This window comes from Bombina bombina, chromosome 7, assembly GCF_027579735.1.
Source record: "Bombina bombina isolate aBomBom1 chromosome 7, aBomBom1.pri, whole genome shotgun sequence".
Classification (NCBI taxonomy): Eukaryota; Metazoa; Chordata; class Amphibia; order Anura; family Bombinatoridae; genus Bombina; species Bombina bombina.
In genome coordinates this window covers 417163930-417186888 of record NC_069505.1, presented here as the reverse complement: position 1 = coordinate 417186888, position 22959 = coordinate 417163930, and the positions used below count along the sequence as shown (strand labels likewise).

Below are 22959 nucleotides of genomic sequence, written 5' to 3'. Positions count from 1 at the left end.
CGCATCGTAAACACTAGTTAAATATTAACCCCTAATCTGCTGCCCCAATTTCGTTGCCACCTACATACTTATTAACCCCTAATCTGCTGTCCCTAATATCGCCGCAACCTACATTACTGTTATTAACCCCCTAATCTGCTGCCCCAATGTCGCCGCCACTATACTAATGTTAATAACCCCTAACGTAACCCTAACACCCACTAACTTTAACATAATTAAAATAATTCCAAATAAAAATTTCAATTAATACCTAAATTATTCCTATTTAAAACTAAATAAATACTTACCTGTAAAATAAAACCTAAGCTAGCTACAATATAATAGTTATATTGTATCTAGCTTAGGTTTTATTTTTATTTCACAGGTAAGTTTGTATTTATTTTAACCAGGTTATTAACTATTTACTAGCTATCTAGTTAAAATAAATACAATGTTACCTGTAAAATAAAACCTAACCTGTCTTACACTAAAACCTAACATTACACTAAAATTAAATAAATTAACAAAATACATTTATCTAAATTACACAAAATAAAAAAGAAATGATCAAATATTTAAACTAATTACACCTAATCTAATAGCCCTATCAAAATAAAAAAGCCCCCCCCCCCCCAAAAAAACCCTAGCCTACACTAAACTGCCAATGGCCCTTAAAAGGGCCTTTAGCAGGGTATTGCCCCAAAGAAATCCGCTCTTTTACCTGTAAAAAAAAAACAACAACCCCCAACAGTAAAAACCACCACCCACACAACCAACACCCCCCAAAAAAAACCTACCTAAAAAACCTAAGCTCCCCATTGCCCTGAAAAGGGCATTTGGATGGGCATTGCCCTTTAAAGGGCATTTAGCTCTTTTACGTTGCCCAAAGTCCCTAATCTAAAAATAAAACCCACCCAATAAACCCTTAAAAAAACCTAACACTAATCCCCGAAGATCCACTTACAGTTTTTGAAGACCAGACATCCATCCTCATCCAGCCAGGAGAAGTCTTCATCCAAGCGGCTAGAAGTCCTCAACAAAGCCGGGAGAAGTCTTCATGAAGTTTCCTTTAAATGGCGTCCCTTGAATTCCGATTGGCTGATAGAATCAGCCAATCGAAATGAAAGGGTAAAAAATAGGCAGTTCCTATCAGCCAATAGAATGCGAGCTCATCAGCCAATCGGAATTCAAGGGACGCCATCTTGGATGACATCATTTAAAGGAAACTAAATTCTTCAAGAGCCATCGACAGAAGAGGATGCTCCACGCCGGATGTCTTGAAGATGGAGCCGCTCCGTGTCGGAAGGATGAAGATGCCGTCTGGATGAAGACTTCTGCCCGTCTGGAGGACGACTTCTTGCTGCTTCGATGAAGACTACTCCCGGATTCGTTAAGGACCTCTTGCCGCTTGGATGAAGACTTCTCCTGGCTGGATGAGGATGGATGTCCAGTCTTCAAAAACTGTAAGTGGATCTTCGGTGGTTAGTGTTAGGTTTTTCTAAGGGTTTATTGGGTGCGTTTTATTTTTAGATTAGGGACTTTGGGCAACGTAATAGAGCAAAATGCCCTTTTAAGGGCAATGCCCATCCAAATGCCCTTTTCAGTTTTTTAGGTAGGTTTTTTGGGGGGGGGGGTTGGTTGTGTGGGTGGTGGGTTTTACTGTTGGGCGGTTGTTTGTATTTTTTTTTTTTACAAGTAAAATAGCTGATTTCTTTGGGGCAATGCCCCGCAAAAGGCCCTTTTAAGGGCCATTGGCAGTTTAGTGTAGGCTAGGGTTTTTTTTATTTTGGGGGGCTTTTTTATTTTGATAGGGCTATTAGATTAGGTGTAATTAGTTTAAATATTTAATCATTTCTTTTTTATTTTGTGTAATTTAGTGCTTATTATTTTTTTGTATTTAGATAAATGTATTTTGTTAATTTAATTTATTTAATTTTAGTGTAATGTTAGGTTTTAGTGTAAGACAGGTTATGTTTTATTTTACAGGTAAATTTGTATTTATTTTAACTAGGTAGCTAGTAAATAGTTAATAACTATTTACTAACTAGTCTACCTGGTTAAAATAAATACAAACTTGCCTGTAAAATAAAAATAAACCCTAAGCTAGATACAATGTAACTATTAGTTATATTGTAGCTAGCTTAGGGTTTATTTTACAGGTAAATATTTAGTCTTAAATAGGTATTATTTAGGTAATTAATTTATATTTAGATTTATTTAAAAAAAATTTAAAGTTAGACTTAGGTTTAGGGGTTAATATATTTATTTAGTGATGTGGGAGGCCAGAGGTTTAGGGGTCAATAACTTTAGTATAGTGGCGGCTACGCTGAGGGCGGCAGATTAGGGGTTAATAAGTGTAGGTAGGGGCGGCAGATTAGGGGTTAATAAGTGTAATGTAGGTGTCTGCGATGTCAGGGGCAGCAGATTAGGGGTTAATAAGTGTAATGTAGGTGTTGGCGATGTTGGGGGCGGCAGATTAGGGGTTAATAAGTGTAATGTAGGTGTTGACGATGTCGGGGCAGAAGATTAGGGGTGTTTAGACTCAGGCTTTATGTTAGGGTGTTGGGTTTAAACATAAATTTTATTTCCCCATAGGAATCAATGGGGCTGCGTTACGGAGCTTTACGCTCAGTTATTGCAGGTGTTAGGCTTTTTTTTAGCCGACTCTCCCCATTGATGTCTATGAGGAAATTGTGCATGAGCACGTAAAACCAGCTCAAAGCAACGCTGGTATTTGTGTGCGGTATGGAGCTCAACGCTGCCATATTGCCCACTAATGCCGGATTTTTGCAAACCTGTAATAGCAGCGCTATTAAAGGTGAGCGGTGGAAATAACTTGCAAGTTATTACCGAGTTACTTATAACGCAAAACTCGTAATCTGGCCGTCTGTTTGTTAAATGAAGCCTATAATGTACAATCTTGCTCTTTCCTTCCATTGTTGAATTTCCCTTTTTGTTTTGGTGTTCTTTCTTGTAACTTAGCTCCTTTTTCATGGGAGTATACTGAGGTAGGCAGAAAAGCGTGTACGGATCATAAGTGGTGTATGGCAGCTGTGCTTGTAACAATGCTACCTCAGTATGCTCTTATGAAAAGGAACAGTTTCTTTAGTTGGATCAAGGGAGTTTAATTTTCATCTCTATTGTAGTAATATAATAAACATATAGTGTTTGCAAGAGTGTAAATAAAAATCCTTCACGGACAATGATGATGTAAAAATAATAAAATGAATTTCAACCCATATAAAGTAAATAGACCCATGTCTTCACAAAATCGGGGAGGGGAGTTTCCCAATGGACATAATAACTATATGGTAAGTGACTTGAAAGTGATGCAGCATAACTGTGAAATGATGACAAGGAAATGTCACGATTATCTCTGTGTAGAACAAGGAACATTCAAAATTCCCTCAGCTCACCAGATCTACATTATTAAATTAGCCAATTTGCATCATCAGTGCTTCGCTCACACTTTATGTTACTGTGATCTCATGGGATTTCACTAGAATATTGTGAGATTTCATAGTAAACATCCTTAAACTGAGGGGTGAAATAAAGTGACTGTGCTGCCCAGACTAGATGCATGCTCCCTTGCAAGTCCTGGGACTAGCCTCCTGATTGACTGCTCAAAGTCCCTTTACAGTGAGACGTGGCTACTGAGGAAATTTTGAGGTAAAATATCTTCCTTTTTTCACTTAGAGACGTGATGGTTTTTCTAGTCAGTTTTTTTTTTTTTAACAGATATGCTGTATCATTTTCAAGAGATTTAACATTTGGGTATCGTGTCCTTTTTAAATGGAACTGTTTTGGTGTGACTTCTGTCATTAAATATACAAAGCAGTAGCCCTGGTCACTTTTATCTCTAGCTATAAGATCTACATAATGTCTTATGTTAATCTTTCTCTTCTCATTAAGGCTTCATCACTAATAGACCTCCAAGCTCCCTCGGCCAGTGTCCAACCAGCGGCAACAAACCTCTCCGCTCAGCTAGCCGGACTGAGTAAGTTCTCTCTCTGCATTGGTCGTAATAGCCAGAGCATTCTGCTTATTATACCACTTCTATGTTAACTGGTAGAGAAATCGAGTTAATTGGTAGCTCCATGCTCTGATGCATTAGGAATCACCAGTCATTTGTGAACTTAAAATAACATTGATTTCATTTGCATACTATTACTGAAAATTGTGTTTAACTTCAGAGAGGGTGGAGGGCATCCTGCAGAGGTTGACCCTGCAACATGCTTCATCAGTGCAAAAGCTTATTTATACCTGTCCTTACAGTGATGGTAAACTCTCCCCTTTATAAAATCAGATCCGGATTGTTAGTGATATTTTAGATGGAGTTTAATTCATCAGATTTAATGAAGTTGCGCTATAACTTAATTTTTAATAAAGATATAAAATTAAAATTCCCCGTGCTCCGCTGCCTACTTCAAAAGTAAATTTTGCTGTGAGCTAATGGTTTGAATTGTTCTCCAATCAGCGCTCTCCCCATATGGCACTTTTGTTGTAGCTAGAGCACTGATTGGATAATTCAAACCGCTAGCTCACAAATAAATTGACTTTCTCTTGTAAAGGTATATCCAGTCCACGGATTCATCCATTACTTGTGGGATATTCTCCTTCCCAACAGGAAGTTGCAAGAGGACACCCACAGCAGAGCTTTCTATATAGCTCCTCCCCTAACTACCACCCCCAGTCATTCTCTTGCAACTCTCGACAAGAAAGGAAGTATCAAGAGATATGTGGTGACTTAGTGTAGTTTTACCTTCAATCAAGAGTTTGTTATTTTTAAACGGTACCGGCGTTGTACTGTTTTTCTCTCAGGCAGAAATTAGAAGAAGAATTCTGCCTGGAGATTTGATGATCTTAGCGGTTTGTAACTAAGGTCCATTGCTGTTCTCACACATAACTGATGAATATGGGAAAACTTCAGTTGGGGGAACGGTCTGCAGATTACCTGCTTTGAGGTATGTTCAGTATTTTTATTTCTAGAGAGAGGAATAAGTTCTAGAAAATGCTGACAGAGCCTTGTGTATTTGAGGTAAGCCTGATGCAGTGATTTAACAGCGACTGGGATCATGCTTACATAACGGTAATATTCATGTTAATACTCATATTACTTAGTGTCAAAACGTTTGCATGGTTTATAGAAAAAACGTTTTTTCTCTGAGGGTGATAACTCTTTATTTGGGGCCTAGTTTTCCACATGGCTAGTTAGATTACTCCTAGGAGTACTTTTTTAAGGCCCTCTGACATTGAGCGCATGGTGGGAGGGGCCTATTTTCGCGCTCTAAATGTGCAGTTGATATTCAGACTGAGACATCCAGCTTCCCTAAAGGAGTCCTCTGGCATCTAAGGACCACTATAGAGGGTTTTTTTATGCAAAAAAAGTCGTGTATAAGGGCAGTTAGGAGCCACAGCAGAGCTGTGGCAGTGTGTTTGACTGTTTATTAACGGTTTTAACGTTTTTCAAATCCGGTTTGGGGCCTAAGGGGTTAATCATCCATTTGCAAGTGGGTGCAATGCTGCTTTAGTCCCTTATACACACTGTAAAAATTTCGTAGAGTTTACTACTTTTTAACACTGTTTTGCAGTTTATGTGGTAGTTTTTTTTCTCTTAAAGGCACAGTACCGTTTTTGTTTAATTGCTGTTTCACATTTATTAAAGTGTTTTCCAAGCTTGCTGGTCTCATTACTAGTCTGTTAAACATGTCTGACATATAGGAAACTCCTTGTTCATTATGTTTAGAAGCCATTGTGGAACTCTTAGAATGTGTACCAAATGTACTGATATTTCTATAAGTTATAAAGACCATATTACGGCATTTAAAGATTTATCACCAGAGCAGACTGACAAATGTGTCAGAACCTATATCTCCCGCTCATATGACGCCAAGTACATCTGGCGCGTCCAATGCGTTTACCTTACAAGACATGGCGGCGGTTATGACTAATACCCTCACAGAGGTATTGTCCAAACTGCCAGGGTTACAAGGAAAGTAAGACAGCTCTGGGGCTAGAACAAATACAGAGCTTTCTGACGCTTTAGTAGCTATGTCTGATATACCCTCACAATATGCAGAAGCCGAAGCAGGAGAGCTTCTATCTGTGGGTGACATTTCTGATTCAGGGAAGGCGTTACTTCAGTCTGACTCTGAAATGACAGCATTTAAATTTAAGCTTGAACACCTCCGCTTGTTGCTCAGGGAGGTTTTAGCGACTCTGGATGACTGTGACCCCATTGTAGTCCCAGAGAAATTGTGTAAAATGGACAAATACTTTGCAGTGCGTGTTTACACTGAAGTTTTTCCAGTCCCTAAGAGGTTTTCAGAAATTATTACTAAGGAATTGGATAGACCAGGTGTGCCGTTCTCTCCCCCTATGTTTCCCATAGATGCCGCAACACGGGACTCGTGGCAGATGGTCCCTAAGGTGGAGGGAGCAGTCTCTACCCTAGCTAAGCGTGCAACTATCCCCGTCGAGGACAGTTGTGCTTTCCTAGATCCAATGGATAAAAAATTAGAGGGTTTCCTTAAGAAAATCTTTATACACCAAGGTTTTATTCTCCAGCCTCTTGCATGCATTGCCCCAGTCACTGCTGCAGCGGATTTCTGGTTCGAGTCTCTTGAGGAGGCTCTACAGGTGGAGACCCCGTTAGATGATATTTTAGACAGGATTAAAGCTCTTAAGTTAGCTAATTCCTTTATTTCTGACGCCGTTTTTCATTTAACCAAGCTAACGGCTAAGAATTCAGGTTTTGCCATTCAGGCGCGTAGGGCGCTATGGCTTAAATCCTGGTCAGCTGACGTTACTTCAAAGTCTAAGCTTCTCAACATCCCCTTCAAAGGGCAGACCCTATTCGGGCCTGGACTGAAGGAGATCATTTCTGATATTACTGGAGGAAAAGGTCACGCCCTTCCTCAGGATAGGTCCAACAAATTAAGGACCAAACAGACTAATTTTCGTTCCTTTCGAAACTTCAAGAGTGGCGCAGCTTCAACTTCATCTAATGCAAAACAAGAGGGAAATTTTGCCCAGTCCAAACCAGTCTGGAGACCTAACCAGGCTTGGAACAAGGGAAAGCAGGCCAAAAAACCTGCTGCTGCCTCTAAGACAGCATGAAGGAGTAGCCCCCGATCCGGGACCGGATCTAGTTTGGGGCAGACTTTCTCTCTTCGCCCAGGCTTGGGCAAGAGACATCCAGGATCCCTGGGCTCTGGAAATTGTTTCCCAGGGATATCTTCTGGACTTCAAAGCTTCATCTCCAAAGGGGAGATTTCATCTCTCACAATTATCTGCAAACCAGATAAAGAGAGAGGCATTCTTACGTTGCGTTCAAGACCTACTGGTTATGGGAGTGATCCACCCAGTTCCAAAGGAGGAACAGGGCCAGGGTTTTTATTCAAATCTGTTTATAGTTCCCAAAAAAGAGGGAACTTTCAGACCTATCTTGGATCTCAAGATCCTAAACAAATTTCTCAGGGTCCCATCCTTCAAGATGGAGACTATTCGAACCATCCTACCTATGATCCAGGAGGGTCAATATATGACTACCGTGGACTTAAAGGATGCTTATCTCCACATTCCGATACACAGAGATCATCATCAGTTCCTCAGGTTCGCCTTCCTAGACAGGCATTACCAGTTTGTGGCTCTTCCCTGCGTGTTAGCCACGGCACCAATAATCTTTACGACGGTTCTAGGGTCCCTACTGGCGGTTCTAAGGCTGCGAGGCATAGCGGTGGCTCCTTACCTAGACCACATTCTGATACAGGCGTCGACTTTTCAAATCGCTAAGTCCCATACGGACATTGTTCTGGCATTCCTGAGGTCTCACGGGTGGAAGGTGAACGAAGAAAAGAGTTCTCTCTCCCCTCTCACAAGAGTTTCCTTCCTAGGAACTCTGATAGATTCAGTAGAAATGAAAATTTTTCTGACAGAGGTCAGGTTGTCAAAACTTCTAACTTCCTGCCGTGCTCTTCATTCCACTTCTCGGCCGTCAGTGGCTCAGTGTATGGAAGTAATTGGCCTAATGGTAGCGGCAATGGACATAGTTCTGTATGCCCACCTACATCTCAGACCACTGCAACTTTGCATGCTCAATCAGTGGAATGGGGACTACACAGATTTGTCTCCTCAGATAAATCTGGATCAAGAGACCAGGGATTCTCTTCACTGGTGGCTATCTCGGGTCCATCTGTCCAGACTCTGACTCAGGAGGAAGCCCTCCTTCCGATAAACATTCTGGAACTAAGAGCGATATTCAATGCTCTTCAGGCTTGGCCTCAGCTAGCTGTGGTCAGGTTCATCAGATTTCAGTCGGACAACATCACGACTGTAGCCTATATCAACCATCAGGGGGAACAAGGAGCCCCCTGGCAATGTTGGAGGTTTCAAAGATAATTCTATGGGCAGAGGTTAACTCTTGCCATCTCTCAGCTATCCATATCCCAGGAGTAGAGAACTGGGAGGCGGATTTTCTAAGTCGGCAGACTTTTCATCCGGGGGAGTGGGAGCTCCATCCGGAGGTATTTGCCCAGCTGATTCAACTATGGGGCAAACCAGAACTGGATCTCATGGCGTCTTGTCAGAACGCCAAGCTTCCTTTTTACGGGTCCAGGTCAAGGGATCCCCAGGCAGCGCTGATAGATGCTCTAGCAGCGACCTGGTCCTTCAGCATGGCTTATGTGTTTCCACCATGTCCTCTGCTCCCTCGTCTGATTGCCAAGATCAAGCAGGAGAGAGCTTTGGTGATTTTGATAGCTCCTGCGTGGCCACGCAGGACTTGGTATGCAGATCTGGTGGACATGTCATCCTTTCCACCATGGACTCTGCCGCTGAGGCAGGACCTTCTACTTCAAAGTCCCTTCAATCATCCAAATCTAATTTCTCTGCGTCTGACTGCTTGGAGATTGAACGCTTGATTTTATCAAAGCGTGGTTTCTTTCATGTAATTAACAAGAGTCCATGAGCTAGTGACGTATGGGATATACATTCCTACCAGGAGGGGCAAAGTTTCCCAAACCTTAAAATGCCTATAAATACACCCCTCACCACACCCACAAATCAGTTTTACAAACTTTGCCTCCAAGGGAGGTGGTGAAGTAAGTTTGTGCTAGATTCTACGTTGATATGCGCTCCGCAGCAAGTTGGAGCCCGGTTTTCCTCTCAGCGTGCAGTGAATGTCAGAGGGATGTGAAGAGAGTATTGCCTATTGAATGCAGTGATCTCCTTCTACGGGGTCTATTTCATAAGGTTCTCTGTTATCGGTCGTAGAGATTCATCTCTTACCTCCCTTTTCAGATCGACGATATACTCTTATATTTACCATTACCTCTACTGATTCTCGTTTCAGTACTGGTTTGGCTTTCTACAAACATGTAGATGAGTGTCCTGGGGTAAGTAAGTCTTATTTTCTGTGACACTCTAAGCTATGGTTGGGCACTTTATTTATAAAGTTCTAAATATATGTATTCAAACATTTATTTGCCTTGACTCAGAATGTTCAACTTTCCTTATTTTCAGACAGTCAGTTTCATATTTGGGATTATGCATTGAATTATCATATTTTTCTTACCTCAAAAATTTGACTTTTTTCCCTGTGGGCTGTTAGGCTCGCGGGGGCTGAAAATGCTTCATTTTATTGCGTCATTCTTGGCGCGGACTTTTTTGGCGCAAAAATTCTTTTCCGTTTCCGGCGTCATACGTGTCGCCGGAAGTTACGTCATTTTTTGACGTTATTTTGCGCCAAAAATGTTGGCGTTCCGGATGTGGCGTCATTTTTGGCGCCAAAAGCATTTAGGCGCCAAATAATGTGGGCGTCTTATTTGGCGCTAAAAAATATGGGCGTCGCTTTTGTCTCCACATTATTTCAGTCTCATTTTTCATTGCTTCTGGTTGCTAGAAGCTTGATATTTGGCATTCTTTCCCATTCCTGAAACTGTCTTATAAGGAATTTGATCTATTTTGCTTTATATGTTGTTTTTTCTCTTACATATTGCAAGATGTCTCACGTTGCATCTGAGCCAGAAGATACTACAGGAAAATCACTGCCTGCTGGATCTACCAAAGCTAAGTGTATCTGCTGTAAATTTTTGGTAGCTATTCCTCCAGCTGTTGTTTGTAATAATTGTCATGACAAACTTGTTAAAGCAGATAATATTTCCTTTAGTAATGTACCATTGCCTGTTGCAGTTCCCTCAACATCTAAGGTGCAGAATGTTCCTGATAACATAAGAGATTTTGTTTCTGAATCCATAAAGAAGGCTTTGTCTGTTATTTCTCCTTCTAGTAAACGTAAAAAGTCTTTTAAATCTTCTCTCTCTACAGATGAATTTTTAAATGAACACCATCATTCTGATTCTTTGGACTCTTCTGGTTCAGAGGATTCTATCTCAGAGATTGATGCTGATAAATCTTCATATTTATTTAAGATGGAATTTATTCGCTCTTTACTTAAAGAAGTACTAATTGCTTTAGAAATAGAGGATTCTAGTCCTCTTGATACTAATTCTATACGTTTGGATAAGGTTTTTAAAGCTCCTGCGGTTATTCCAGAAGTTTTTCCTGTTCCTAATGCTATTTCTGCAGTGATTTCCAAAGAATGGGATAAATTGGGTAATTCATTTACTCCTTCTAAACGTTTTAAGCAATTATATCCTGTTCCGCCTGACAGGTTAGAATTTTGGGACAAAATCCCTAAAGTTGATGGGGCTATTTCTACCCTTGCTAAACGTACTACCATTCCTACGTCAGATGGTACCTCGTTTAAGGATCCTTTAGATAGAAAAATTGAATCCTTTCTAAGAAAAGCTTATCTGTGTTCAGGTAATCTTCTTAGACCTGCTATATCATTGGCTGATGTTGCTGCAGCTTCAACTTTTTGGTTGGAAACCCTAGCGCAACAAGTAGCAAATCGTGATTCTCATGATATTATTATTCTTCTTCAGCATGCTAATAATTTTATCTGTGATGCCATTTTTGATATTATTAGAGTTGATGTTAGGTTTATGTCTCTAGCTATCTTAGCCAGAAGAGCTTTATGGCTTAAGACTTGGAATGCTGATATGGCTTCTAAATCAACTCTACTTTCCATTTCTTTCCAGGGAAACAAATTATTTGGTTCTCAGTTGGATTCTATTATTTCAACTGTTACTGGTGGGAAAGGAACTTTTTTACCACAGGATAAAAAATCTAAAGGTAAAAACAGGGCTAACAATCGTTTTCGTTCCTTTCGTTTCAACAAAGAACAAAAGCCTGATCCTTCGTCCTCAGGAGCAGTATCAGTTTGGAAACCATCTCCAGTCTGGAATAAATCCAAGCCTGCTAGAAAGGCAAAGCCTGCTTCTAAGTTCACATGAAGGTACGGCCCTCATTCCAGTTCAGCTGGTAGGGGGCAGGTTACGTTTTTTCAAAGAAATTTGGATCAATTCTGTTCACAATCTTTGGATTCAGAGCATTGTTTCAGAAGGGTACAGAATTGGTTTCAAGATGAGACCTCCTGCAAAGAGATTTTTTCTTTCCCGTGTCCCAGTAAATCCAGTGAAAGCTCAAGCATTTCTGAATTGTGTTTCAGATCTAGAGTTGGCTGGAGTAATTATGCCAGTTCCAGTTCCGGAACAGGGGATGGGGTTTTATTCAAATCTCTTCATTGTACCAAAGAAGGAGAATTCCTTCAGACCAGTTCTGGATCTAAAATTATTGAATCGTTATGTAAGGATACCAACGTTCAAGATGGTAACTGTAAGGACTATATTGCCTTTTGTTCAGCAAGGGAATTATATGTCCACAATAGATTTACAGGATGCATATCTGCATATTCCGATTCATCCAGATCATTTTCAGTTCCTGAGATTCTCTTTTCTAGACAAGCATTACCAATTTGTGGCTCTACCGTTTGGCCTTGCTACAGCTCCGAGAATTTTCACAAAGATTCTCGGTGCCCTTCTGTCTGTAATCAGAGAACAGGGTATTGTGGTATTTCCTTATTTGGACGATATCTTGGTACTTGCTCAGTCTTTACATTTAGCAGAGTCTCATACAAATCGACTTGTGTTGTTTCTTCAAGATCATGGTTGGAGGATCAATTTACCAAAAAGTTCTTTGATTCCTCAAACAAGGGTAACCTTTCTGGGTTTCCAGATAGATTCAGTGTCCATGACTCTGTCTTTAACAGACAAGAGACGTCTAAAATTGATTACAGCTTGTCGAAACCTTCAGTCTCAATCATTCCCTTCGGTAGCCTTATGCATGGAAATTCTAGGTCTTATGACTGCTGCATCGGACGCGATCCCCTTTGCTCGTTTTCACATGCGACCTCTTCAGCTCTGTATGCTGAACCAATGGTGCAGGGATTACACGAAGATATATCAATTAATATCTTTAAAACCGATTGTTCGACACTCTCTAACGTGGTGGACAGATCACCATCGTTTAATTCAGGGGGCTTCTTTTGTTCTTCCGACCTGGACTGTAATTTCAACAGATGCCAGTCTCACAGGTTGGGGAGCTGTGTGGGGATCTCTGACGGCACAGGGAGTTTGGGAATCTCAGGAGGTGAGATTACCGATCAATATTTTGGAACTCCGTGCAATTTTCAGAGCTCTTCAGTTTTGGCCTCTTCTGAAGAGAGAATCGTTCATTTGTTTTCAGACAGACAATGTCACAACTGTGGCATACATCAATCATCAAGGAGGGACTCACAGTCCTCTGGCTATGAAAGAAGTATTTCGAATTTTGGTTTGGGTGGAATCCAGCTCCTGTCTAATCTCTGCGGTTCATATCCCAGGTGTAGACAATTGGGAAGCGGATTATCTCAGTCGCCAAACGTTGCATCCGGGCGAATGGTCTCTTCACCCAGAGGTATTTCTTCAGATTGTTCAAATGTGGGGGCTTCCAGAGATAGATCTGATGGCCTCTCATCTAAACAAGAAACTTCCCAGGTATCTGTCCAGATCCCGGGATCCTCAGGCGGAGGCAGTGGATGCATTATCACTTCCTTGGAAGTATCATCCTGCCTATATCTTTCCGCCTCTAGTTCTTCTTCCAAGAGTAATCTCCAAGATTCTGAGGGAATGCTCGTTTGTTCTGCTAATAGCTCCGGCATGGCCTCACAGGTTTTGGTATGCGGATCTTGTCCGGATGGCATCTTGCCAACCATGGACTCTTCCGTTAAGACCAGACCTTCTGTCGCAAGGTCCTTTTTTCCATCCGGATCTGAAATCCTTAAATTTAAAGGTATGGAGATTGAACGCTTGATTCTTAGTCAAAGAGGTTTCTCTGACTCTGTGATTGATACTATGTTACAGGCTCGTAAATCTGTATCTAGAGAGATATATTATAGAGTCTGGAAGACTTATATTTCTTGGTGTCTTACTCATCATTTTTCTTGGTATTCTTTTAGAATTCCGAGAATATTACAATTTCTTCAGGATGGTTTAGATAAGGGTTTGTCCGCAAGTTCCTTGAAAGGACAAATCTCTGCTCTTTCTGTTCTTTTTCACAGAAAGATTGCTATTCTTCCTGATATTCATTGTTTTGTACAAGCTTTGGTTCGTATAAAACCTGTCATTAAGTCAATTTCTCCTCCATGGAGTTTGAATTTGGTTCTGGGAGCTCTTCAAGCTCCTCCGTTTGAACCTATGCATTCATTGGACATTAAATTGCTTTCTTGGAAAGTTTTGTTCCTTTTGGCCATCTCTTCTGCCAGAAGAGTTTCTGAATTATCTGCTCTTTCTTGTGAGTCTCCTTTTCTGATTTTTCATCAGGATAAGGCGGTGTTGCGAACTTCTTTTGAATTTTTACCTAAGGTTGTGAATTCCAACAACATTAGTAGAGAAATCGTGGTTCCTTCATTATGTCCTAATCCTAAGAATTCTAAGGAGAAATCCGTTACATTCTTTGGATGTTGTTAGAGCTTTGAAATATTATGTTGAAGATACTAAATCTTTCCGAAAGACTTCTAGTCTATTTGTCATCTTTTCTGGTTCTAGAAAAGGCCAGAAAGCTTCTGCCATTTCTTTGGCATCCTGGTTGAAATCTTTAATTCATCTTGCCTATGTTAAATCGGGTAAGACTCCGCCTCAGAGGATTACAGCTCATTCTACTAGGTCAGTTTCTACTTCCTGGGCGTTTAGGAATGAAGCTTCAGTTGATCAGATTTGCAAAGCAGCGACTTGGTCCTCTTTGCATACTTTTACTAAATTCTACCATTTTGATGTATTCTCTTCTTCTGAAGCAGTTTTTGGTAGAAAGGTACTTCAGGCAGTGGTTTCGGTTTGAATCTTCTGCTTATGTTTTTCATTAAACTTTATTTTGGGTGTGGATTATTTTCAGCAGGAATTGGCTGTCTTTATTTTATCCCTCCCTCTCTAGTGACTCTTGTGTGGAAAGATCCACATCTTGGGTATTCATTATCCCATACGTCACTAGCTCATGGACTCTTGTTAATTACATGAAAGAAAACATTATTTATGTAAGAACTTACCTGATAAATTCATTTCTTTCATATTAACAAGAGTCCATGAGGCCCACCCTTTTTTGTGGTGGTTATGATTTTTTTGTATAAAGCACAATTATTCCAATTCCTTATTTTATATGCTTCGCACTTTTTTCTTATCACCCCACTTCTTGGCTATTCGTTAAACTGATTTGTGGGTGTGGTGAGGGGTGTATTTATAGGCATTTTAAGGTTTGGGAAACTTTGCCCCTCCTGGTAGGAATGTATATCCCATACGTCACTAGCTCATGGACTCTTGTTAATATGAAAGAAATGAATTTATCAGGTAAGTTCTTACATAAATTATGTTTTTTCTGAGTCGGTCATTGATACCTTAATTCAGGCTCGAAAGCCTGTCACCAGGAAAAGCTATCATAAGATATGGTGTAAATATCTTCATTGGTGTGAATCCAAGGGTTACTCATGGAGTAAGGTCAGGATTCCTAGGATATTATCCTTTCTCCAAGAAGGATTGGAGAAGGGATTGTCAGCTAGTTCCTTAAAGGGACAGATTTCTGCTCTGTCTATTCTTTTGCACAAACGTCTGGCTGAGGTTCCAGACGTTCAGGCGTTTTGTCAGGCTTTAGTTAGAATCAAGCCTGTGTTTAAACCTGTTGCTCCGCCATGGAGTTTAAATTTAGTTCTTAAAGTTCTTCAAGGGGTTCCGTTTGAACCTTTGCATTCAATAGATATTAAACTTTTATCTTGGAAAGTTCTGTTTTTAGTAGCTATCTCCTCGGCTCAAAGAGTTTCGGAGTTATCTGCTTTACAGTGTGATTCCCCTTATCTGATTTTCCATGCAGATAAGGTAGTTTTACGTACCAAACCTGGGTTTCTTCCTAAGGTGGTATCTAATAAGAATATCAATCAGGAGATTGTTGTTCCTTCACTATGTTCTAATCCTTCTTCAAAGAAGGAATGTCTATTACACAATCTTGATGTGGCTCGTGCTTTAAAGTTTTATTTACAAGCTACGAAGGATTTTCGTCAAACATCTGCTTTGTTTGTTGTCTACTCTGGACAGAGGAAAGGCCAAAAGGCTTCGGCAACTTCTCTTTCTTTTTGGCTAAGAAGCATAATCCGCTTAGCTTATGAGACTGCTGGCCAGCAGCCTCCTGAAAGAATTACAGCTCATTCTACTAGAGCAGTAGCTTCCATATGGGCTTGTAAACATGAGGCCTCTGTTGAACAGATTTGTAAGGCGGCGACTTGATCTTCGCTTCATACCTTTTCTAAATTCTACAAATTCGATACTTTTGCTTCCTCGGAGGCTATTTTTGGGAGACAGGTCTTACAGGCAGTGGTGCCTTCCGTTTAAGTTCCTGCCTTGTCCCTCCCTTCATCCGTGTCCTAAAGCTTTGGTATTGGTATCCCACAAGTAATGGATGAATCCATGGACTGGATACACCTTTACAAGAGAAAACAACATTTATGCTTACCTGATAAATTTATTTCTCTTGTGGTGTATCCAGTCCACGGCCCGCCCTGTCATTTTAAGGCAGGTGTTTCTCTTGTTAAGTGTGTTCAGTCCACGGGTCATCCATTACTTATGGGATATATTCTCCTTCCCAACAGGAAGTTGCAAGAGGATCACCCAAGCAGAGCTGCTATATAGCTCCTCCCCTCACATGTCATACCCAGTCATTCTCTTGCAACCCTCAACAAAGAAGGAGGTCGCGAGAGGAGCTGGAGTTTTTACTTAACTATTAACTATTCTTCAATCAAAAGTTTGTTATTTTAAATGGCACCGGAGTGTGCTGTTTTTCTATCTCAGGCAGTATTTGGAAGAAGAAACTGCCTGCGTTTTTTATCTATGATCTTAGCAGGCGTAACTAAGATCCACTGGCTGTTCTCGACATTCTGAGGAGTGGGGTAACTTCAGACTGGGAATAGCATGCGGGGTCCTCCGCAAATGAGTTATGTGCGGTACTTTATTTTCTGGGAATGGAATTGACTAAGAAAATACTGCTGTTACCGTATGATGTAAGTACAGCCTTAAATGCAGTAGTAGCAACTGGTATCAGGCTGATAAATGTATGCGCAGTAGAGTTATATTCTAGGGACTAGAATTTGACTGAGAAAATACTGTTAACACTGAAATAATACTTAAGCCTTATCTGCAGTGGTAGCGACTGGTAGCAGGCTTAGTGATAGCTTTGCATGACATTGAAAAATGTTGTTTTTTAATAAAACGTTTACTGGCATGTTATTCGTTTTTTTGTGAGGTACTTTGGTGATAAATCGCTTTGGGCATGATTTTTTCCACATGGCTAACATATTTTTCTGCATGGAAACCGTTATATCAGGGCTCCCACTGTTGTGATTGGAGTGGGAGGGCCCTTGTTTTAGCGCCTTATTGCGCAGTTAAAATTATTGCACAGTCTTTCTGCTTCTTCCTCCTTGATCCAGGACGTCTCTAGTGAGCTCAGGGGTCTGCAAATTTCATTTGTGAGGGAGGTAATCAGTCACAGCAGATCTGTGACACTGTGCTGACTGTGATTAAAAGCGTTAAATCTTAATTGATATCTGTTTTATCCGTTTTGGGTATCGAGGGGTTAATCATCCTTTTGCTAATGGGTGCAATCCTCTGCTAATAGTACACTTCTTGTTAAGAATTGTTTAATTATATCTGTATTTTTGAAGCGCTGCAGCGTTTTTTATATTGCTTGTAAAACTTATTGAAGGTGATTTCCAAGCTTGTTATTTTCATTGCTAAGTCTGTTTTAACATGTCTGATTCAAAGGAAACTGTTTGTTCATCATGTTCAAAAGCCAATGTGGAGCCCAATAGAACGATGTGTACCAATTGTATTGATATTGCTTTGAATAAAAGTCAATCTGTACCGATAAAGAAGCTATCACCAGACAACGAGGGGGAAGTTATGCCGCCTAACTCTCCTCACGTGTCAGTACCTGCGTCTCCCGCTCGGGAGATGCGTAGGATTGAGACACCTAGTACATCTAGGCCCTTACAAATCACTTTACATGATATGGCTAATGTTATGAAAGAAGTATTATATAATATGCCCGAATTAAGGGGCAAACGCTATAGCTCTGGGTTAAGGACAGAGCGCGCTGATGACACGAGAGCCATGTCTGATACTGCGTCACAACTTGCAGAACATGAGGACGGTGAGCTTCATTCTGTCGGTGACGGTTCTGATTCGGGGAGACCGGATTCAGAAATTTCAAATTTTAAATTTAAGCTTGAGAACCTCCGTGTGTTACTAGGGGAGGTATTAGCGGCTCTGAATGATTGCGACACGGTGGCAATTCCAGAGAAATTGTGTAGGTTGGATAGATACTATGCGGTACCGGTGTGTACTGACGTTTTTCCTATACCAAAAAGATAACAGAAATTATCAGTAAGGAGTGGGATAGACCCGGTGTGCCTTTTTCCCCTCCCCCGATATTTAGAAAAATGTTCCCTATAGACGCCACCACACGAGACTTATGGCAGACGGTCCCTAAGGTGGAGGGAGCAGTTTCTACGTTAGCCAAGCGTACCACTATCCCGGTGGAGGATAGCTGTGCTTTCTCAGATCCAATGGATAAAAAATTAGAGGGTTATCTTAAGAAAATGTTTGTTCAACAGGGTTTTATATTGCAGCCTCTTGCATGCATTGCGCCTGTCACGGCTGCAGCGGCATTCTGGTTTGAGTCTCTGGAAGAGGCGATTCGCACAGAGCCGTTGGATGAGGCCTTGAGCAAAGTTAGAACCCTTAAGCAGGCTAATGCGTTTGTTTCAGATGCCGTAGTACATCTAACCAAACTTACGGCTAAAAATTCCGGATTCGCCATACAGGCGCGCAGAGCGCTCTGGCTTAAATCCTGGTCAGCGGATGTAACTTCCAAGTCTAAACTACTTAACATTCCTTTCAAAGGGCAGACCTTATTCGGGCCCGGCTTGAAGGAAATTATTGCTGACATTACGGGAGGTAAGGGCCACGCCCTTCTTCAGGACAGGGCCAAACCAAAGGCCAAACAGTCTAATTTTCGTGCCTTTCGTAACTTCAAGGCAGGAGCAGCATCGACTTCCTCCGCTCCAAAACAGGAAGGAACTACTGCTCGTTACAGACAAGGTTGGAAAGGCAACCAGTCATGGAACAAGGGCAAGCAGGCCAGAAAGCCTACTCCCGCCCCTAAGACAGCATGAAGTCAGGGCCCCCTATCCAGAGACGGATTTAGTGGGGGGCAGACTTTCTCTCTTTGCCCAGGCTTGGGCAAGAGATGTGCAGGATCCCTGGACGTTAAAGATTATATCTCAGGGATACCTTCTGGATTTCAAATCCTCTCCTCCACAAGGGAGGTTCCATCTTTTGAGGTTATCGACAAACCTAGTAAAGAGAGAGGCATTTCTACAATGTGTACAAGACCTCTTAATCATGGGGGTGATCCACTCAGTTCCGCGATCGGAACAGGGACAAGGATTTTACTCAAATCTATTTGTGGTTCCCAAAAAAGAGGGAACCTTCAGACCAATCTTGGACTTAAAGAACTTAAACAAATTCCTAAGGGTACCATCGTTCAAGATGGAAACCATTCGAACCATCCTACCCATGATCCAAGAGGGTCAATATATGACCACGGTGGACTTAAAGGATGCTTACCTTCATATACCGATTCACAAAGATCATTATCGGTACCTGAGGTTTGCCTTTCTAGACAGGCATTACCAGTTTGTGGCTCTTCCCTTCGGGTTAGCCACGGCCCCGAGAATTTTTACGAAGGTTCTGGGCTCACTTCTGGCGGTACTAACACCACGAGGCATAGCGGTGGCTCCGTACCTAGACGACATTCTGATACAAGCGTCAAATTTTCAGAATGCAAAGTCTCATACAGAGATAGTTCTAGCATTTCTGAGGTCGCATGGGTGGAAAGTGAACGTGGAAAAGAGTTCTCTGTTACCACTCACACGGGTTCCTTTTCTAGGGACTCTTATAGATTCTGTAGAGATGAAGATTTACCTGACGGAGTCCAGGTTATCAAAGATTCTCAATGCTTGCCGTGTCCTTCATTCCATTCCAAGCCCATCGGTAGCTCAGTGCATGGAGGTAATCGGCTTAATGGTAGCGGCAACGGACATAGTGCCATTTGCGCGCCTGCATCTCAGACCGCTGCAACTATGCATGCTCAGTCAATGGAACGGGGATTACTCAGATCTGTCCCCTTTGCTAAATCTGGACCAGGAGACCAGGGATTCGCTTCTCTGGTGGTTGTCACCGGTTCATCTGTCCAAAGGAATGACCTTTCGCAGGCCAGATTGGACGATTGTAACAACGGATGCCAGCCTTCTAGGCTGGGGAGCAGTCTGGAATTCCCTGAAGGCTCAGGGATCGTGGACTCAGGAGGAGAAACTCCTCCCAATAAACATTCTAGAATTAAGAGCAATATTCAATGCTCTTCTGGCTTGGCCTCAGTTAGCAAAGCTGAGGTTCATCAGATTTCAGTCGGACAATATCACGACTGTGGCTTACATCAATCATCAAGGGGGAACCAGGAGTTCCCTAGCGATGTTGGAAGTCTCGAAGATAATTCGCTGGGCAGAGTCTCACTCTTGTCACCTGTCAGCGATTCACATCCCAGGCGTAGAGAACTGGGAGGTGGATTTCCTAAGTCGCCAGACTTTTCATCCGGGAGAGTGGGAACTTCACCCGGAGGTATTTGCTCAACTGATTCGTCGTTGGGGCAAACCGGATCTGGATCTCATGGCATCTCGCCAGAACGCGAAGCTTCCTTGTTATGGATCCAGGTCCAGGGACCCGGGAGCGGTGCTGGTAGATGCATTAGCAGCCCCTTGGGTTTTCAACATAGCTTATGTGTTTCCACCATTTCCGTTGCTACCTCGGCTGATTGCCAGGATCAATCAGGAGAGGGCATCAGTAATTCTGATAGCGCCAGCGTGGCCACGCAGGACCTGGTATGCAGACCTAGTGGACATGTCTTCCTGTCCACCATGGTCTCTTCCTCTGAGGCAGGACCTTCTAATTCAGGGTCCTTTCAACCATCCAAACCTAATTTCTCTGAGGCTGACTGCCTGGAAATTGAACGCTTGATTCTATCAAAGCGTGGGTTTTCGGATTCGGTTATTGATACATTAATACAGGCTCGGAAACCTGTGACAAGAAAAATTTACCATAAGATATGGCGTAAATATTTATATTGGTGCGAATCCAAAAGTTACTCATGGAGTAAGGTTAGGATTCCTAGGATATTAGCTTTTCTACAAGAGGGTTTAGAAAAGGGTTTATCCGCTAGTTCGCTAAAGGGACAGATTTCAGCTCTGTCTATTCTTTTACACAAACGTCTGGCAGAGCATCCAGACGTCCAGGCCTTTTGTCAGGCTTTGGCTAGAATTAAACCTGTGTTTAAAGCTGTTGCTCCTCCGTGGAGCTTAAACTTGGTTCTTAAAGTTCTTTAGGGTGTTCCGTTTGAACCCCTTCATTCCATTAATATTAAGCTTTTATCTTGGAAAGTTTTGTTTTTGATGGCTATTTCCTCGGCTCGAAGAGTCTCTGAGTTATCTGCCTTACATTGTGATTCTCCTTATCTGATCTTTCATTCAGACAAGGTAGTTCTGCGTACTAAACCTGGGTTTTTACCTAAGGTTGTTTCTAACAGGAATATCAATCAAGAGATTGTTGTTCCATCGTTATGTCCTAATCCTTCTTCAAAGAAGGAACGTCTTTTGCATAATCTAGACGTGGTCCGTGCTCTGAAGTTCTACTTACAGGCAACTAAGGATTTTCGACAAACTTCTTCTCTGTTTGTCGTTTACTCTGGACAGAGGAGGGGTCAAAAGGCTTCGGCTACCTCTCTCTCTTTTTGGCTTCGTAGCATAATACGTTTAGCCTATGAGACTGCTGGACAGCAGCCTCCTGAAAGAATTACAGCTCATTCCACTAGAGCTGTGGCTTCCACCTGGGCCTTTAAGAATGAGGCCTCTGTTGAACAGATTTGCAAGGCTGCAACTTGGTCTTCACTTCATACTTTTTCCAAATTTTACAAATTTGACACTTTCGCTTCTTCGGAGGCTGGTTTTGGGAGAAAGGTTCTACAGGCAGTGGTTCCTTCTGTTTAATGTTCCTGCCTTGTCCCTCCCATCATCCGTGTACTTAGCTTTGGTATTGGTATCCCATAAGTAATGGATGACCCGTGGACTGACTACACTTAACAAGAGAAAACATAATTTATGCTTACCTGATAAATTTATTTCTCTTGTAGTGTAGTCAGTCCACGGCCCGCCCTGTCTTTAAGGCAGATCTAAATTTTAATTAAACTCCAGTCACCACTGCACCCTATGGTTTCTCCTTTCTCGTCTTGTTTCGGTCGAATGACTGGATATGACATGTGAGGGGAGGAGCTATATAGCAGCTCTGCTTGGGTGATCCTCTTGCAGCTTCCTGTTAGGAAGAGATATATTCCATAAGTAATGGATGACCCGTGGACTGACTACACTACAAGAGAAATAAATTTAACAGGTAAGCGTAAATTATGTTTTTTCTCAGCCGGCTCTCCCCATTGATGTCTAGAGGGGAAATCGTGCACGAGCACGTACAACCAGCTCACTGAACACACTTAACAAGAGAAAACATAATTTATGCTTACCTGATAAATTTATTTCTCTTGTAGTGTGTTCAGTCCACGGCCCGCCCTGTCTTTTTTTGAGGCAGGTTCTAAATTTTAAAATTATAACTCCAGTCACCACTGCACCTTATAGTTTCTCCTTTCTCGTCTTGTTTCGGTCGAATGACTGGATATGACATGTGAGGGGAGGAGCTATATAGCAGCTCTGCTTGGGTGATCCTCTTGCAACTTCCTGTTGGGAAGGAGAATATATCCCATAAGTAATGGATGACCCGTGGACTGAACACACTACAAGAGAAATAAATTTATCAGGTAAGCATAAATTATGTTTTTTCATTTTTAAACTACAGTCACCACTGCACCCTATAGTTTCTCCTTTTTTCTTGCTTGTCTTCGGTCGAATGACTGGGGGTGGCAGTTAGGGGAGGAGCTATATAGACAGCTCTGCTGTGGGTGTCCTCTTGCAACTTCCTGTTGGGAAGGAGAATATCCCACAAGTAAATGGATGAATCCGTGGACTGGATACACCACAAGAGAAATAAATTTATCATGAAGTGGGCAGCGGAGAGCGGAGTATTTGAATTTCATATTTATAATAAAAAGTAAGTTATAGCGCAACTTCATTACAACAAATGAATTAAACTCCATCTAAAATATCACTAACAATCCGGGTTTCTGAAAAAAGGGAGTTTACCATCACTTTAATTGACCACAAGAGCTTCTGTTTTTTTACCCCATATAACTCACGTGGATGAAAGAGCAACAATTTTACATTTACATGAAAAAGATTTAATAAAAGCTGAAACAAATTGGAATTGCAGGTAACATACTGCAGTATTCATGCTCAGTGGCTGTGAAGGACAGTTCCCACAACTGTATTGGCTGGTAGCAAATGACTAT

The 22959-nt window shown here is 41.6% G+C and overlaps 1 protein-coding gene across 2 annotated transcripts in view; it reads left to right on the top strand.

Annotated features, from left to right (window-relative positions):
* The window catches only part of TOM1 (target of myb1 membrane trafficking protein), a 202007-nt gene that overhangs the window by 102021 nt on the left and 77027 nt on the right, over positions 1 to 22959 (top strand). For both annotated transcript variants that reach the window (XM_053721237.1, XM_053721236.1), the window contains exon 10: positions 3892 to 3976. In XM_053721237.1, coding sequence (XP_053577212.1) covers positions 3892 to 3976 — 85 coding nt within the window. The remainder of the gene's footprint in view (positions 1 to 3891; positions 3977 to 22959) is intronic.